At 38.5% G+C, this 20009-nt stretch overlaps 1 protein-coding gene across 1 annotated transcript in view; it reads left to right on the top strand.

Moving 5' to 3' along the window:
• The window catches only part of LOC149303295 (cilia- and flagella-associated protein 61-like), a 92372-nt gene extending 72895 nt beyond the window's left edge, over window positions 1-19477 (top strand). Inside the window, exons 25-26 of the mRNA XM_089481424.1 lie at window positions 14673-14763; window positions 19277-19477. Of these exons, the coding sequence (XP_089337550.1) occupies window positions 14673-14763; window positions 19277-19477 (292 nt within the window). The remainder of the gene's footprint in view (window positions 1-14672; window positions 14764-19276) is intronic.
• Window positions 19478-20009: the final 532 nt, after the last annotated feature.

Genomic DNA, 20009 nt, shown 5'->3' with positions numbered 1-20009 from the left:
AAGGCTTTAAATTGCATGATAGTCAAAGGTTTAATAGTAAGCATTCAAGACCAAGTTGTTAGGTCCCTTCCTCAGGCACAACCAACTTATTCCTGCTAACATTTACACCTTCATAGATCTGGCATGTGTCAAATGGTTTTAGACTGATCAATGATGCTCTGACTGAACTGTATCTATCTATGAGATCTCTGTAAGTTCCGCTAACTTACTGCTGAGAATATTATCCAACAGCTCTGTGTTTATTTTACCTTTTTTTTAAAACCTGTGACATTTAGGAAGTTTTGCTTTAGCTTCGTTAATGCACGAGGAAGGAAGCTAACAACTTGGTCTTGAAAGCTTGCTAATAAACTCAGAGTTAGCCAATAAATGGTATTATTTTAACTGTACTTTTGTCTTGAGTTAAAAATGCAATCCAGTCCCATTCATTCATCTCCTTAGTAAGCAATATAGTCATGAAAAAAATATGTATATCTGAGATGGGTGTTTCTTGAATAGTATTGAGTGGCAGCACTCATTTTAGCAGGGTTTATATAAACAATTAATGGAAAAAAACTGATTAATTAACATATTTATATTTTTAGAACTGAGAAGCAGTATCATTTCTCTGTATAGAGAAAGCAGAAATTTCAGGTTTTTAAAATAAAAGAAAATTGTAAAACTGTCATTTGCTTTCGCAGGAGACCATGCAACAAAGATAAATAACAAAGACAGATGCCCTAGATAAAAAAAAATAAAAACAAAAACTATTCTGGGGAGAGCTGCATTTTAAAAATCTTTTATAGATTTATAGCGACTCATGCAAGATCTGAAAGGAGATGCAGCATAAGGGAGAAGAAAACACTTTGATACCATTTTATGTTTCTAAGAAATCTTTAACAAAGAGCTGCAAAAAAAGAGGACTTTTTTGTCCAAGTCTGTCTTTTGTGGTCACCAGTGTCATCAGCCTGAACCTGACTAGGACAAGAACTATAAGTGCTACTTACAAGTCAATAGCTAGACGTGATAACATGCATTACCTAGGTACTCATGCGCTCCTATCTTACAGTAGTCAAGCACAGTGACCTTCTGGGGATGCAGTAATGCTTCAAAGCATTTTGAAACAAACACTATCATGGGTGAGAGAAGAAAGATAAAAGGAGAGGCAGAGATGTTCATTTCAAATATTAATAAATAGGTGACATTGTTCTACTGTCATGTTACTCTGTAGTGCTCTTCTATCCATCATGAATGCTTTGTGATATATGTTTCGTCAGGCATTAGCTCTTCTAACATTACCATGTGCCTGAATGGGATATAGATAAATAAAAGCGTTCATATGTATGAAAAAAAAAAATAGAAAAAAAATAGGTGGTGGGATGTATCCACTATAGGGATTAATGGGAAAGTGTTCAATCCATTGTAATTAGAACACTACAGCATTATAATTTACATGCTCATTTCAGGTGTAGTATACAAAAAGGGTAGCTCACAACATAAAAAGCTTAAAAGGCATACACATTCAGATTTCCAGGTTGGTGCTAGAATAATAATAAATACACAAAACAAAGCAAGAACTAATTGCATACCCAGTAAATACCATTCAAGAAACAACTATCTAAGGCATAAACTTTGGGGATTCTGTAACAGTATATGGCCATATATACATTAGTAGTCCTATCTATGCTTACCAAGGAGCTGAATCAGTGAATTCAGAGAAGGCTTCAAATTGCATGAATAGCTTGAGTTAAAAATGGTCAAAAGGTTTGTACCGTGTTAGCCATGGAAAAACAGGAGAAAAGTATAGTGAAAATCATACCATTTATTGGCCAACTGAGAGTTTAATAACTCTATGTGTGTATGAACATGGATGTGTATTTGGGGTGAGATGGGGTGTGTGTCAGAATGAATGTGTAGATGTCTGTTAGTGAGTATGAGTAAGTGTGTGTAATTTGTGTAAGTGTGTTTTCATACGTGTGCCAGAGTGTCTATTTGCAAGGTGCAAAGAAGGTACAGACAAGCTGTTTGAGGGCAATGATGGCAGAGATGAGCTGTTTAGGGGCACTGACAAGCTTGGACAAACATGGTACAAACAGACTGGGGGTTAGGATGGCACTGATAAGCTGCTTGGGGCAGAGGTGCTCACAAGCTCTTTGGGGCGAAGGTGGCACTGTGAGATATGTTGCTTGGTGAAATTGGGGGCCCCACTGAACCAGGGAGTAGACTCATCAAATATGCTCTGACTGAACTGTATCTATCTATTAGATCTCTGTTAGTCCAGTTAATTTACTGGTGAGTATATCTCCAATATCTCTGTGTATATTTTGCCTTTAAGTAAAACAACTGTGTTTTGTATTTAGGAAATTCTGTTTTAGCTTCATTGATGCCTTGGTCTTGAAAGATTGCAATTAAACTCTGAGTTAGCCAATAAATGGTCTCATTTTTAACTATACCGTTCTCTTGAGTTAAAAATGCTATCCAGACTAATTGATTCAGCTCCTTGGTATGCGCTGAATTTGTGGCTTTGTTTTGTGTACTTTTTTTTTATTTAAGTGCACACTAAGATACAAAGCAAAATCAGCATCATTGGGCACTGTTTAATGAGCTGTCTAAAACCCATACTTTCTTTAAGAAAAAAACAGATCACAATCTCCATGGCAAAAATCGGAAAATAAATGTACATAGACATTTAGCAAGCGTATCTCAAAATCCCAGCACAACAAGGCTGATTCCGTGTCTACACCACTGTGTGTTTTTCAAGATCAAAATAAACCTTACCTCATCCAATCAGATCAATTCAACTGACAAATTAAATTCAAGTCAGTTTAAAAAAAGGCCATAAAAATCCATAGAGATCCTTGTTACTTTAGTTCTATTATAATCAGAATGTGCTAAGCGCCTTGAAAAAAATAACGTTTTCATTTGCTAAACCAGTAAGTATGCAAAGGTTTATAAATAATAAATGAAAGTGTGATTATACTGATCAATGAAGTTTATATAGTGCGAGTGGTAGCCTGGGTGTAATTTATTTTAATAATTAAATATGTACTGGTGTTGAAAAGGTTAAAAGTGCTTGAATCAGCATTCTGTGTCTCTTGATGTGGTTAAATAATAGAATTTTGATATATTGTTAGGCCTTATGCTCAGAAAAAGTATCATACTCAATTGAAATAACCACATAAAGGTTATTTAATTGAACTACATGCTATAAATGTATCAGTTTGTTTCTGTGTAGCAATAACATATTGCCAGCTGTACTTGTTATTCTGAGACCTGATCGTTTGATCGTTAACGCTCTTTACAAGAACTTAATTAATGTTACTATACATACCACATTGCAAGAAGTCCACGAGAAGCTTCAGTCACTATTACTTCATGGGCAGCAAGTTCTCTTTAATAAAAATGTACACTTGAACGCGTTCCCCTGTAAGGGCAGATCTTTTTGGAGCATGTGTTTGGAGCATTAGCAGCAATAATAGATCCAAATTCCTAATAGCGCATAGAGCATATCATACATATGCTCAATGCAGTCAGTGCAATTAGTAGTTCCGCAAACCATTATTTTTTTTGCTATCCTATATTCATTAGTTTCCATTTGCGACCCTATAGCAAAAGTAGATAATTTTTACAACAAAATAACATTTCGATTGTACAGAAAGAACATTATCTACCAAAGAATGAGCTTTGCATTCAAGGGATGTAATTGAGGCAGAATTCGGACATCAAATGGACCCATCTGTACTCTTGAGTCTATGCCACTTGTGCCCACATTAAAAGCTCATCATTTTGCAGTGCCGCTCACCTAGGCAAGCCGGGGCCGGCGTTACATATTTCCTGGCAGGCAGCCGCGGCACTAATGCTAATGTTTTGACCTTGTAGCCCTTTTCACTTAGACCCAATTTATATGGACTATTGTTTGCATCAGGCTAAAAGTGATTAAATCATTATTGCAATTTTAATGAGATGCTGAGATGAAATTGAATTTGTAATGAGATAATTATAATAAATGCCAAACCAATAATGGCTAATGGAGACATTAAGGCAGTAGAATGAGCCGTGATGCTGTATAATAAGTGTTTCTGAGAAGACCTGGTAAAAGATACGAATGTATTTGACAAAGAGATTTACAAAATAATAATTACTAATCAGATTATGCTAAATGTGGGATGCAAGGTGCATATGTAATGGGGGCTCTCAGAATGGGAAAAAAACCCCATAGAATTTATTAAGAAAAAAACCTTGCTTTCTGGAATGTACTGAGGATAAGTAGGTCCACAATTACATAAAAGCTGTATCATCTTGGTCCTATTGTTCCGGCCCTTCAGACAGTATGAGGCTTTTTTTCCTCCCCAGCAAAAGACTAGGAAATGGGATAGCTATGGTATTGACTGAGTAGCTGAGTGGGACTAATGCCACTCAGTACACTCTGCGGTCTAATTGGTGGTAAATAGGTGTGCTTTTTCCGAAGCCAGCAGCAGAATAGCAGAAGAGGAATATACGAAGCAATACAGCCGCAACAACTTCTCTTTTGTATTGGAATTAAATGGCAAACATGCCTCAAACTACTAATTTCATCGCTCGGAAATAAAATCAATAAAAAGAAATGCAGAACAATTTAAGATTGCGTTAGATATTTCTTTTATTATTATTTTTTTTTTTTTACAATGTCGACAGGTCATATGAAGATGTTAGTGCTGCAAATGTATTTAATGCTATTCTATAGCAGTAACACGTAGATATTTGGACGGCACATTTTTTTTAAATCAGCATTTAACCTCATATACTAGAGCTATTTGATTATTGACAAAAAAGTACACATTTTAACTTTTAGCCTCGAAATGTCATTCCATTTACAAAGAGAATGCAAAGAGAAAGGCTTTCCACTGCATGCAGTCGGCTAAATCATTTCCTGATCTGCTTTAGTTAAAGACTCCCAGCAGTGCAATAAAAAAATGGGTTAAATGGAAATCTGGCAAATGTCCTGATTTAGCCAGGACAGCTCCCCAAAGGCACCTGTGTCTCAGCCGTCTTGACTTCCTATTTTGCTGTCAAACGCATGCAGAGAACAGCAGCTGCGCATGAATGGGAAAGTGGGCAGGGCTTAGGTAGGATGGAGGCGGAGCCAGGACATGTCATTACATTATTAGCGATGATGCACATTTCACATTAATCTAAAAATAAAGAATAAAATTGTTTGTTACGGTTAGAATGTTAGAAATACTACTCATTAATGGTAAATATAATTAACATGTCTGATATATGTAACTCCCTAGGGCTTGTGAAATTAATCAAATTAATGGTAACAAGGCGTGAAATGTAGAGAAGAATGTGAAAATGTAAGAAGGCATTTCTTGTTTGCTATCAATTATCCGCATAGACGATAACCTCCGTCTTAATGTTGGTTTCATCAATTGTTATTATGAAAATACATCTCCATTCTGCATTACACGTTTGCTAATGGCCAGATTTGACACCATATACAAGCGGTGTACAGGTTTAAACACTAATTTGTTCCATGTTGTGTAAGAAAGATGTTGGATTTGACCTTGAGCTGCTAGGACAACTGGCCCCGTTTCCATTTTGAATGAACTCTGATGTAATCAATCTGAGTTCAGTCTGCTGACTACTCCTAAGTGACCCAAGCTAACATTCAGCCTGCTCTGTTCCAGCATTTATCTCAGGCTATTTGATAATGTTCCAAGCTATTTGAGGTGAATTTTCTCAGAATGTCGTTCAAGAGGAAATTCAAAATTAAACCTTGGATATTTATTGAGATGTACCAAGGCTGGGTCACCTATAGTCCTCAGCTGGAGAACTGCATGCTGTCCAACCTCAAGGTGTGAATGAGAAACCATTCCTCAGTTTTTTGTATGTGTTTTTTCTCTTTAGAATCAAACCACTGATGCATTCAGTGACAGTTCTATGTAATCAACGTCAAGCTCTTGGGTAGTGACCCCTTTATCTTTCTGGGAAAATATAGTACGCCACCTGCTAGTCTGAAGACACTTACATACAACCTGTGGCTTCTATAGGATGCACTTCGCCCAAACTGGCATATGATACCTTTTGGTGGATCAGCATTCACAGAGGAAGCTGTAGAGTGGCATAAGCTTCAGAGGTCACTTCTGTACTTTTTATTCACTTTCCACCCCTAACAGTTAGAAATGTTTTTTGTGGCTAGTCAAAGTGCACTGAAAATTCTCAGAGCCTTTTGTGTTCTAGGACAGTGCTACTAAATGGGTTAAAACAAAACCATGCACACTTTCATAATGCAAATTTACTTCAACCAAAAAAAAAGGTGAGAACAGAATTGTATCAGGATCCACTGACTATGATAAAGTGAAGCAACACCTATATAGTTGAATAGAGGAATGCATTCCCCCTGTAAACAAGAACTGTTATTTAATATAACACGCTTACAATCCTTTTGACATTTTATCTGGCTTGTTCATCCTAGGTCAATAGATGTTATTGCAACCGAGAAAAAACCCCTAACATATGGCAAGTAATTCTTGGGCACATATCCTCTCAGCTGGTGGTCTGTTAAAAGCATTGTCTGAGATTTTACAAGCTGCTGGATATAACCCTAAGCCCTAGAGATGAAATAGCGCTATAAAATATTATTTCAAATGTATTTTAAAATCCCTTTGCGGAAAAAAAAACCTCCCAGAAGGTCAGACGACAAACAGTTGAAAATTACCGGAAAAAAACCCCCAAGACCTTGTCAAGAAAGATAGTCTCCTTTGTGTCATTCATCATGCTTGATACTTTTCTAGCCCTAATGGCCTTTAGATAATTACTGAAATAAACCGAATTACATTGCTCTGATCTATGGAATACAAATTAAAGAGCATGTACTAATAACAAGTAATAATAACATCAAGGCTTTATGGTGACACCATTAGCCACAAGATTTAAACGGTTTTTGGTTCTGTGATTTGTAAATTACAATAAAAGTCACATCATTTAATAAACAGAGCATATAACAGCAGCACGGAGGAAAGATGTGACTAAGAACACTTGATTTCACTGTTTAATTACAACTGACCCGCCGCAGTTAGAGGTTTTACTGATCTTTACTCGGAGGCAAAGAGTTCAGAGCCATTGATATTTATTTAGTGACACTAGATGAGCATATTGACTTTTAATCTTTACTACCGCCATTCAAGTGGTTAAAGGGAAAATGCTGGCTTCACAGCTATTAGTATAACGAAATTCATTTATTAAAACTAAAACATTTATTCAAACTTCCAGGGCTGAAGTATTGGAACATCACATTGAAAATGGTGTGAAAGGCAAACCGAGAAAGAAGAGAGGGAAAGAGGTTATGGTAGGGGGAGAAAAGGCTAAAAAAAAGCATCCACCACACTTAGGCAAGACATGCATTTCACTTTAAATGCAGTTATATTCTCAGGCAATCGTAGGCCAAGAAGTGTTGGAGAACAGAAGGAAGTAAACGTTAACAGAATTGTTAATTGGATATCAGATTGGAGATAATGGGGCGTCCCTGGAACTTTAAGGCCCGCAGCTGCCTGATGACTGTACCTGGGAATGCGGCCAGGAGGTCCCGCTTTCGTTGCGGGAGGTCCTGCTGATGCTGCAGAGATGTACCAGGGCTGGGCGCACGGTACGGGTTTATGCCGGGCAAATGCTACAGCACCTGATCTGCTGCTGGAGTGTCAGATCTGGGGAGTGTGAGGCGATATCGGCCAGTGGCCCACTGGGCATTTCCCTGGTGTGCCAGGTGGCCAGTCCAGGCCTGATGAATGGAAACTTTAAGCTAAATTTTTATTACTAGAATCAGATGACAAATATTTAAAAACATTGTATTATTTTCCGTTTTAAAACAGAAACAGAATAATTTTCATGTAATGTTTTTACAAATTTATCATGAGTATGTGTTTGAGCTCACCCTAGCCAAACACCCTGACTTAATATTTCAGTTAGTTGCGTCTACTGGTCTTTCTAATTATTATGAAATAAACATACACAGAAATTAAATATATTTAAAACAACTTTTATTTTTTTTGGTTACCGCTGTATTACATATGTAAAAAATCCAAAACTTGTATAAAATTCATTAAAAAATCACCAAATACAAGGGGAAAAACCCCTGACATCATTAGTATTTTGTTTAGGCTCTTTAGAGGTCAAAAACCATAATCTGAACATCACTGCACATTAGTGTATGTGAAAAATGCTGTTTCAAAATAAGTGTTCAAAGCACTGAGTGCTAACATAACAGGAGGCAAAATCTCTTCACTATTTGATGTACATAAGTAACCTCTCATGAAGAGATGCAGAACAAAAAAGTGTCCAAAAGCAGCACCAGAAGTCTATCATCCCAAACACCAGAACAGAACACATAACAAGCCATCATGGGAGGTAAGAAATAGCTGACATTTTCAAGATAACATAATGCAATCAAAATGACTCTAATCCAAGAAGATATTTTAGAAACACCTGCTATTAAATAGGGCTCCCAGTGTTCATATTTTAACTGATTGTTGTAAGACAGGGGTCAAAATAGCGTTGTGCATGGAATATACTTAACAAAATGAAGCCTGGCAACAAAGGACTGACAGGAATGCTAAGTGCCCCGGGTTTTGGCTGTTGAGTTAGGAAGGTGAAATCTGATGCAGCTTGAGGTCAGCATGGGCTGAATTTTGCACACAGCAAAACTACTCCATACAGATCTAGACACGGACACACACTGAGGTAGAGGACTGCATTGGGATGCAGGACCCTTCAAAAAACTTGTGGGTGCGGGCAGTTTATCGGGTGATGTGGGCGGGAGTGGGCGGTCAGACAATGTACCTGCAAGTCCCAGTAATCTGCAGTTCAGGTAAGGGGGTAGGGGGAGTTTGTATGAATGAGTATGCGTGATTGAGGGAATTAATGAGTATCTGTGAATGATTAGTATCTGTGAATGAGGGAATGAATGAGTATTTGTGAATGAGGGAATGAATGAGGGAGCGGGATTAAGAAAACACAGGGCTCTACGCTGTGGTAATCACCCAGAGAAGCCACCAGTATGCCTCAATGCCCATGGAAACATCGACAGAGCCCATGGAGAGGTTTCATGTAGACTCAGTGTGTGACCCCCATTTTTCTGTGGACTAGAGGTGGGAGTGAAAACTTTTGCCCGTGTTCTAAAAGTGGCTGAAAATACCACTTTTTCCTAAAACAAACAAATATTCACAGCTGGTTATGTCACTTGCATATCTACGTTTATATCCTGTGACATTTTAAGAAGTAAACATACTTACAGGCAAGAGGGTGGGCAGAAAACTGGATGAATCTGAGAATAATCTGGAGCAAAATTCTGTGTAAAGCAAGATTATAGAATAGAAATAGAACAGTTGACGGAAAGAAACTAATACCCATTATGTCATTAATACTCAGGAAATGTCATGAAATCTTTCCATCTAGCATCTAGCAGTTGGAAAGGAAATATTTCAGTCATGACACTGACCTAATGCACTAAGCCATAATGTCACTGCTAAAGTAGCTCGGTAAAGTGTCTGATTTTGAGCAGTGGAAATTGTATGAAATACGGTCATTTAAGATTGCATACACAGATACAGGTACAATGTCCCTTTAAATATGCTACTTTAAATTTCCTACTCTGCTGGAGTACTGTTGAATTCTTTAATCACATAAACCTTGGCCTCATTCAGAATTTTTGTTGGAAAGTATTAATTGTCATATGACCCAAAAGCAGGTTCGTATATGGATACCTGGGAACTCCCTGGGTTTGGCTCGGGAGAACTTCTCCAGTTCTCTGGGTTGCGGCGTCTTGACATGCCCCACTTCCTGCCCATTTTCCCTTCAAGAGGGGGTGTTTCCCATAATTTCAGTGGAAACGCCCACTAACATCAGTGGGACCGCCCACTAACATCAGTGGGACCGCCCACTAACATCAGTGGGACCGCCCACTAACATCAGCGGGACCTCCATTGACATCAGTGAGCAGTCCTGGCTGCGTCCCGCCAGGGTAGGCTCCCGGTAGCCAGAGCCTACAAGTTCCCAGGTATACGTATAGCTTGTTGCCGTGGAAAATAGCCTCCCAAAATTCTGTGTTGCTTTTACATGATTATACCTTCACACAAAAGAATAAAAAGATCTGAAACGGTTAATTTGCCTAAACATGATAGAGAGTAAAAAGTATTGTATGGAAGCTCGTTCATCATGCTTTACATCTCTTCTGTGCTTTCTGATGTTTCATTTTTCCTGTTTTCCACATCCATGCACCATGTTTTTTATCCCCCCCCCCGCTATCCTCTATCATTGAACGTTATCCTATCCCCATCCTTTAATTGGATGTAATTGTGACTTTATCTGGTGCCCTTTGGAATTCTTGTTTGGTTTCTAACCTGGATACATTAACTCTGATCTGAGCCTTTTGCAGAAATGTCATTTATTGGCAGTTACATAAACCGCTCCATGCTGAAGTCATGGTTACTTTGCTCTCCTTATCAGAGCTTCATTTGGCATTTCCTTACTCACCACGCTTTCCTAACAAGACAGGAGGTGTCAGGTTACTTTTTTTATCGACTTTGCAATTACCTCAAATGAAAGGTCCTATCTCGTTCTCTTTGCCTTTTAAATTGCATTCATCGTTTTCCTTTCTCTCAGCTCTACTTTATAGCTGTAATATTGTATCGCCATGTGATCCTTTGTTAGTTTGCCTGCTTATTTCTGATAATCTTGTCAATTTTATTTCTCTTTTTTTTTTCTTTTACGAAAAGGGCATAAAAAAAATAGAATAAAAAACATAATTACTGAGAGTTGTTGGAAATAGGCCACCTGTTTAGATCTATCAATATAGGATTTGTGTTTTTAGGGGCTATTTATCTTCAATACAAGCAATGGGCTTAATTATGCAATTATGTTCCTATAAAGAATTTATTGGTGATAGTGATAGAATTTTGCAATGAATCCATACTGCACAGGCATTGCCCCCCCCCCCCCCCGGTTCTATAATAGGTATCTACAGTATATATCATCATCTGTGGTCGTCATCAGCTTGTTGGGTTCAACAACTGATTTTAAGTGAACCAGTGATTAGCAACATAATAACTAGGAAAATACGGCATTTCTATTTAGCCTGGCAGCAGTAAAGCGGCTTTTACGTTAGCATTGTGTTTTTAATATGCGTTTTTTTTTTTTTATTTTGTATTAAAAAATATTAAGCATCTGGACGTGGATCTTCTCCCGTAGTACATTGCAGCATGCCTCTATTCTCTTCTTGCTAATGGGGTGCATGTCTGACGTAGCACTTTTCATATTCTGTTATATTAGCGCCTTACTGATCTACCCACATAACTATTTTACCAAGAAGAATACATTGAGGTTTCTCCAGTTTTTAGGTATATCCTGGAGAGCATTTACAGTGAATTGGTTACGGTTTCAAATTTGACTTTGTTTTGATATCCAACTTTGGGTTCTTGAATCATTTCTTGGTAGGTCATTTGTAAATGGTGAAAACATTAAGGCTATTCCCATAGTGTAAAAAGTAAGCATTTGTGGCCACAAAGGCAATGATACCTACTATGAAAGATTTCATTTGCGTCCATGTATTCTATGATACTTATCTCTGGTGGTCCCTGCCTTCTTTTAGATGCAGTTATTTGAAATATTTTTTCATCTATTTGGTTGGGGTCCGTTGTGCTCACAGATTTAATAATTTTTATTTTTATTATTAATTTTTATTTTTATTTTAATAAAATGACATATTAAAAATACATATGCAAAGAAAGGTGTTTCAGCATCCTGCTATTGTGATGTATATGATTTATCCCTCCCCATTAAGTTAACACTATCATTTGGGTTTTTTCTCTCTCTGGTGGCAGCTGGTTGGTTTTAGAATAAGGAGGGAAAACCTATTGTTATGCTAGTTTGTGCCACAGATATTCATTGGGGTCAGATAGTCGCTTACTTTTAAACCAAACACCTCCGAAGAAATAACACAGATGGAAAAACCACATTCAGAAGCTTTAGGCGGTTTTAATAAATTGATTTAACCCTGAATGCCCTTCTTGAAGTACCTTGAAAATAGTGGACTTTAAGCCCTTTATGGTGGCATAGCTCATTATATATAAAATTGTAAAAAAAAATAATATAATAATAATAATAATAACCGCTGTAAAAAAACATATGTCTTATACATAAGGGAGTCCATGAGCCCCCAGCTAGTCCGAAGTCTGGTGCGATTACCTGTAAAAACAAGGCTTCACGTTTACACTAACCTTTTTTTTCATTTTTACTAACCTTTTACAATTTGAGGATTACATTAACCATTAAATACCAGAAGGAAAGTGATTAATGTCTCAAATTAGTTTTCCCAAAATAAGTGCCTCCGACAATGACTACAAATTAGATTACTAGATTAAAAGATTGGGAAACGTAAACTACAAGGAAATTGAACCACGCAACTGCTCACTTCCATTCCATTCTCCTACGCTAGATGCTTTGTGCGTCCAATTAAACTCAGTTTAGCTCTGTAATTCAATCTCAGGTAGAAGTTAATTGACAGTCCACCTGCCCCCTTTACCACACCTGCCTACCCCCATGCATTGTACGGGGGATCTAAGGTGTGTATGGATATTTATTTCACCGTACAGTGGGGTAACTGATTTCTCCTAGAACCGGGACACCTATAGAAAACATATGATGTCCTGTTGTTTCCTTGCAGGAAGCTTTTTTGTTTCTCCGGGTAAGGAGGTTATTTAGTCAGCCAACAAATTAATATGTAGCAGCTGACAATCTGTTTGATGAAACAGCGAGGGGATTGTGGCCAGGTCCCCAGATAAAAAACAAATATATGACCGAATAGGGATTTTACAGTATTAAATAATTATTACTAAAAACATATTACAATCCCTGGGTTCCCCCGGTCTTTGGTCCTTCAGAAAATCCTTCAAGGCCCACTCCTTTAAGTACACTTACAAACATAAGCGCCCTTCTTCCCATATTCCTTTAGCTCGCCTTCCCTAGCCCCTCTTCTGAAACACTTACTAGTGTGTCTGCTCCATCCCTAACAACGAAGCTTTTACCTCTTGTGTAATACACCCTAAATCCCTCTAGACTGTAAGCTTGTTTGAGCAAAGCCCTCCTCACCTCTTGTCTCTGTAAGTCAAATTGTTATGTTACATACTACTTGTTGTCTCCTGTTTACCCATTGTACAGCGCTACAGAACATAATGGCGCTATATAAAACAAGTCATGTGCAAAATGGCCACTGGCAATAAACAAAATGGTCGCCACTATTCATTGTAATGCCCACGCCAGTTACAGAAATGGCTGCCTCGCATGCGCAAACCGTTACATAGTTTATGGAATACAGATGTGCCCAGCGTTCTATATGGGGAGTGTGGGAGCTGAAAATAGTATTTCTTGTATTCTTTTTAAGTTTTACTGCCATTATGTTGTTATGAAACGTTGTTCTCACTATAGTTGTCCATTTAAAGGAAAAGGAAAAAGCTCTTGATATATAATTTCTTTATCAGGTTTTAGAGGATAATTTGGGGACCAGGTTTACCCTACCCGGGATGCATTATGTCTCTAAACCAACACAGACCTGAAAAGTATCAGTTCAGATCTGTGCGGGTAAGGAGTAGGATGACATCATGGATCAGAATCCTAGGTCATATGTTAAAAAATGTGTTATCACGGATTTGTTAAAAAAAAGGGCTGCGTAAATTGTTGGCGCTATATTAACAAAAGCTAATAATAATGATAATAATAATGTGCTATTTTTTTTGTCCTGGGGGATGGAAATGATATTCACAATCCATGACTAATCCTGCACCTTCCCATTGTTCACTAAGAATAAATGTTGAATTCACTTTTGAATAATAAATCACATGGCAATTTCACAGCAACCTACAGAATACTGATATATTGTTTTCCAATTACACCGCGATCGCAAAGATACAAAGGGAAAATATCAGCGCTTCATTAAGAAGTGACGCTGAATAAACTATCTGTTTGTATTACCGTTCCAGCGCTGTCAGTACTAAATAATGGGCTATTATTCTGCTATTACTTTAGCGATGAAGGGCAGCAGAATAGACGTCTACATGACAAGCAGACCAAACTTATGGTTAAGGAGATGAGGCTATACATGGTTATACATGAATTATAATGTTTATAATGCGCTTTCCTAATAAAAACAAGAAAGTTAGAAAGAAGAGCACCGACCCCGGCAACTCTGCCATTGCGCTGCGGAGGCCTGTTTCTCTGCCGTGCATTAATCCTGAAACCTTAATGCCGAACAACATTTGTGTCATTGTCTACACAAATTTAATTTGTTTATGCAGCAGTTCAGTTAATCCTACAATCTGCTTTTCTCCAATGAGGCCGGATAATGGAGACATGGTCTTTTACAGGTCCTTGGGCTTTCAGATTCTGATAAAATCAGGATTCTTCACTGGGTCTTGCCACAGCTCTGAATTAAGCCACTTTAGATGTAATTACAAGAGCTGGCTGTACATCAGGAACATCCATTAAAAAAATTGATTGCCCATGCTGTTATGGGGAGGCATTTTATGAACAAACGATCCTGATGGGCCCTGAGCTGTAAATTATGGGGGGAAAAAATTAAATAAAAGAGAAAAATCAGGTAAATACTTTATTAGCTGTTAATGAGTGGTTCACTGGATAACTCAATTTCTCCTCCTTTTGAAAAACAGCTACTTCATGGAGCCGTGGTGCATGGCCATCTATCACGATCGGTTTATTGATTTCAAGAAAGAACTGCGTGAGATCCTCGCATCCAACAAAGTAAGAAAATCACTAACATCTCCTCTTCTTGAAAAGGTGTTGGAGTAGCTGCATCCCAGATTAGCACTACACGGCTTTATACGTGCTGTTCTGGATTCAGAGGGAGCAGGGGGCAGTTTCACAGAGACATAATTACACATGGAGACACAGATTCCTGCCCTGTAGTTAGCGGGATTCATATAAAGATACCAACCTGGCAAAGCTCTTTATCATTAGGACAGAGGTAGACCTTCAGATATAATGGAAATAATTTTGAGATGTTCATCCTGCAATCCAAGAATTGTATTTATAGCTAGCTAGGCATCATAGGAATGATAGTTCCTCAATGGCTGGGAGAGCTTCCAGGTTTAGTATCCCTGGGGTCAGGTGGACCATCTTCAAATAATATCTGAAGTCTTTTGTTTATTGGAATTAACTAGTAAGAAATCAAAAAAACATTTTAAAGTAGTTGTATACGGTTGTGCAACACACCATAAAATAGATTTTCTGTTCTCTTAGCATATCCTTGGTTTAAATGGACACATGGAACTTTAAGGAGGCCTATGGGCCTATATGGGGACATCCTAGGGTAGATTTACCAGAGCTTCTGACATAGTTGTTTTACCAAGGAGCAGGACTATCCGCACAAAAGAGATCTGCTAGTCACACAGGGTGCATGGTGAATATACGAGGGACAGGGCTAGTCAGAGAGCATAACATGGGTTGGGAGTGGGCATGGCTGAATACCTCGACCCGTCCTGGAGAAAGAGGAGATTGACCCAGAGACCCAATGAAGCAGCAATTCACCCGAAGACTTTGGGTCAAACCCCGAAAATTCCCAGGTATGCCTATAGATTTAAACGAGAACTTCAACCCCATTTTCCACATGTGGCATGAGAACCTATAGAGGAGCAGGGAAACTTACATAAATTTAAATGCAGTACATTCAGTGTTCTGTACTGCTGAACGTGGCCTTTTCTAGCTGGACTGCGGTCACTAAGGGACGGTACTAACCTGAGCTGACGTCAGAAGGATGTTTGATGCCATTTATGGATAATGTATATTAATATATCTGTGATTACGTTGCACTTTGTGTAACGAGTGACACAGTCGGTGCCATGTTCCAATCTTCCAAGATGCTTTCAGGTCACAAGAAGTAGCTTCTCAAATAGCAGAGGATTATAAGCAGGTGTGTGTCCGTGTAACACATAGAAATACCTTCCGTAGTTGCTGCTTTTGTGACAAATATTACACACAGACATATTTCATATAACCTTAAGACAATACCAAACGAATATAACTGAAATGAAAAGGATTTACGATACATATCGAAATAACTAGTGAAACGAGCTCATAAAAAAAAACATGTTTACAAACGAGCTCATCATAAAAAAGCCTGAATTACTAATATGTATTCCTCCCAGATCTCTTCCCACAAACACCTCATTATATGTACTTTTATGAAGGCCACGTCTTCAGCAGAACAGCAATGGGTGTCCGATTTCTGTAATCTAAGATTACATCTGACATACGGTTGTTTTTGTGAGCCGGTGCAAATGTAAATCCCTTTGTAATATTCATTGTGAGAGCTGTTCATGGCTGCAAACACAATCTGGGGACAGCTTTATCTAAGGGCATCTTACCGTTATATTATCACTCATTTATCCTCACAATGCCTTCCCACCGAGTGTTTACACAGCCATACTTACTGCAAGCAACTGCTCCATAGAGTACAGTCCAACCCCATCCCCAGCCCTCGCCTTATTACAGGGGCGACAGGTTTATCACAGCTCACCCTATCTCCAAATCGCTCCAAAAAGTTTCTTTCCAGTCAATTTCACGAAAACAGGCTCGGTCAATAATTATGAACATAACTTGCCATAGCATACCTCCCAACTGTCCCTTCCTAGGAGGGACAGTCCCTTTTCAGGACCCAAAGCCCTCTCTCAGCCCTTTCCTCTGAGACAATTTATATGTTTTTAGGATAGACTTTGGAATTGTATCATATATGCATACATATATACTCACACACAAGAATAGCCCGTGGGGTGATGTAGGAGGAGCTGGCGTTATATATATATACTTACTTGTCATTTTGAATGCATTCCAAACTGCATCCATTTATTACACGGACTCGCGGACCTGTTAGTATTATCATCAGATACATTGCTATATCCCTAATTGCTGATGGAAGGCATCATTAAGTCTAAAGCACCGTGGCTTTTAGTAGTAATTAAGGTTTCTGAATTGCGTGAGGAGCATAGATATGTAAATGATGTCAATGTGAAAACATGCCATTGCATGACTGTGATTTATTACCCTAAGCAACCATCAGACTACTTATTATGGATACTGATACACAGACTGGATCTAATAAGATGGCACAGAGGCCAATGTATAATATATATATAGACAGCATACCCACCACTGTACAAAATACTACATTTTACTGTAAAATATACTGAAAGCTATGCAGTGGGGTTTACAAATAAAATGTGGCTAAGTATTTATTCTATTAACATGATTATACTTGCGTGACTGTAATATCTCCCCTTCTCTGGTTCTAGTAGCTTTAGAAGGCATGAGTTTAGATGAGAGTCGCATTATACAAGCTTTGCCACCAACTGCCACTGAACACAGCTTTACAGAGGGAAAATAGACTCCTTTTTCCAAAACAAATACCTTAAAACCCATTAAACCAGCTGGACAGCTGCAGCTAGTTTACCTGACCCCCCCCCAATATATAATTGAGTTAGTGGGAAGACATAGCAAAAACACAAAATTTGCTCCAATTAACCTTATGGGGTTAATCCTTATTTCCTGGTGTTTTGTTTAGATTTCTAATTTCAAACGTAGCTATTTTCACATTCAGGGATACAGTGACTGTTTATGCGCGTTAAAGCCGTTATGGCAGGTTAGTTGGATAGATGCTCTTTTAGTGAATCCTAGGATGGTAATGGATGGTTAGAGGATACTCTAGTAGTCACAGGGTTCCCCAGTATAGTATCCAGCTGCTAGCATGGACAGGGAATGCTCCAGCATAGTCCTCCGCCTGCCATAATGGCCAGATGATGCTCCAGCATAGTGTTCTGTCTGCCGTAATGGCCGTATAAGTATGTCATGTTATGATTGAGTCACACTAGAAAGTTGTGGTGGTTATTGTCATCTCTTTTAAAGGGACACTCCAGCCATCATATGCACACTGATGTCCCAACTAACTAGCCTCAAGTAATGTTACATTCCTGGCAATTGTGAAGGGTGTAGGGAAGTGGGAATATTATTACTGTGAGTTTATTCACATTGAGAATGCCATCAAAACCATTATTTCTGTATATTTCAGCATTTCCGAGGTGACAGACGCCGGTAGATTTTGCATACTGTGTGGCAGAGTAGCTGTGAGGGTGCCCATGTGCACACATGAGTGCGTCAGATAATCCTCTCGGGTAGCCACAGCCACCAAACGCATTTAACTCCTGCTGTGAGGCTGCCGGGGCCAGCTGCCTCCCCGTCTCATGCCAGCCAGAACCATCCACCAGGCTCTACATGCTGATGTTCAGCTCGCCGCCTCCCAAGAGACAAAGTCATTTTTACAGGGCAGCCAAGCATTGTTTAATGGACGACGGATAGGGAGATGTGCTTCTTTTGATCTAAAATCCTGACATTGCCGATGCAGGGTGACACATTTGCAGAACTTTGTTTCCTTCCCTGACATTGCAGTCTTATTCACCACTATGATTTACACTGGAAAGATCATCTCACTGTCCTTACCGGGGGCATCATTCTGTATTAATATGCCTGGCAGGTTATAAAAGTCTGCTTCTTGCCTCAGAATTTTTGTCCCTGTTTAAATCAGTCATTCTGTTAATTAAAGGCCTGTGATTATTATTATTATTGTAAGAACACTTTATAATGTGTCAGCATGATACAATATTTCAGCTGACATGTTATCAAGTATTACATTAGCCCAACTGATAAATACACATCTTACCGCCATCAATTCCTAAAACTGAATCTCATGGGGCTGATCGGTGTTCTCCTCGCCCCTGTATGATGGGGTGGGAGCGGGCAGGCTTCTTACAGGCTTCCTGTACCTTCCAAAACACTGTGAATTCTTGAACCCCGCACCTGGTGATGGTTAATGTAACATAGCATGACTTAAACATGTAACATAGCATGACTTAAGCATGTTGCCTACGCCAAACCCTTCATAATGCCACCCATTCAAAACAGATTCCAAGCTTTTATTGTGTATTCAGTGTTCCACCGTGTTATGTGGACCTTTGGGTGAAATTTCAGAAGTTGCCTCTTAGAGTCTCAGCCCAAGCTTCTGACAGCCTAGAAAAATGCAGGAGTGCAACAAGTGACTGAGCATCGTGGAAGTCAAGACGGGCAGCATATGATAAACATGGCTTCCCCTCAGTTATACGCTTCCAGAACGTTAGACAAATATCAGAATTTAACATTATCCATTCAGAATAACCGGGTAGCAACATTTTTGTGACCGTTAATGTGGATTGTTTTCTTCTACTATTAGGTTCCTGACCAACCATCAATGACCCAGTTAACACATGAAGTGGTGCAGGACAAATTAAATCTCTCAGAGCAGCCTAAGAAATACCTGAAGAGAGTCCTTGAGGATAATGGATACAGAAAAGAGATGGAGAAAAGAATCCTGAGTTACTTGAATTACAACAGCAACCACTTGTCTATGTTTGCAAGACCTGGAATCATTTAAATATATTCCCTTACAATAAATAATGGTTGAGTAAATGTGTATTCTTCAAGGTCTCCTGTAGGGGGAGATAGCGCCTACCGTCTACTGCCCCACAAACAGCAATTTAACATCTTTTTGCAGAATTTGAGTGTGTTTTAATTGCAACAGTAGTGTGTTTATAATTCATTCCACTTACCATCTTAATTAGAATTATCATTTTAACCAACAACATCAATGCATGAAAGCATCATTGTGGTTAAAGGTGCATTGCAATGTATAAAGAGAATGTAATATATGTTCTTAACGGAGCTGCACGGCGAGTTCGTTCTATGAATACATGTAAACCCAGACGCTCTTTTATTAAAGTTATAACCGTTTTAATGCATCGCATGTACCTTTACGATTATTGTTAAAGTGTTACATTGCAGCACACGTGTATAAATATTTAGAAAGGTTCAGGTAGGAATGTATGTAGCCCAATGATTATTTATTTATTTGGAAATATATTTTAACGTGTCGTTTAATTAGTTTGCAAACTAGTCTTGAAAATGAC

The sequence above is a fragment of the Sceloporus occidentalis genome, unplaced genomic scaffold (assembly GCF_023333645.1).
Source record: "Sceloporus occidentalis isolate IW3139 unplaced genomic scaffold, rSceOcc1.0.p SCAF_15, whole genome shotgun sequence".
Classification (NCBI taxonomy): Eukaryota; Metazoa; Chordata; class Lepidosauria; order Squamata; family Phrynosomatidae; genus Sceloporus; species Sceloporus occidentalis.
The sequence above is the reverse complement of the archived record's forward strand: the minus strand, read 5'-3'. Positions and strand labels throughout refer to the sequence as shown.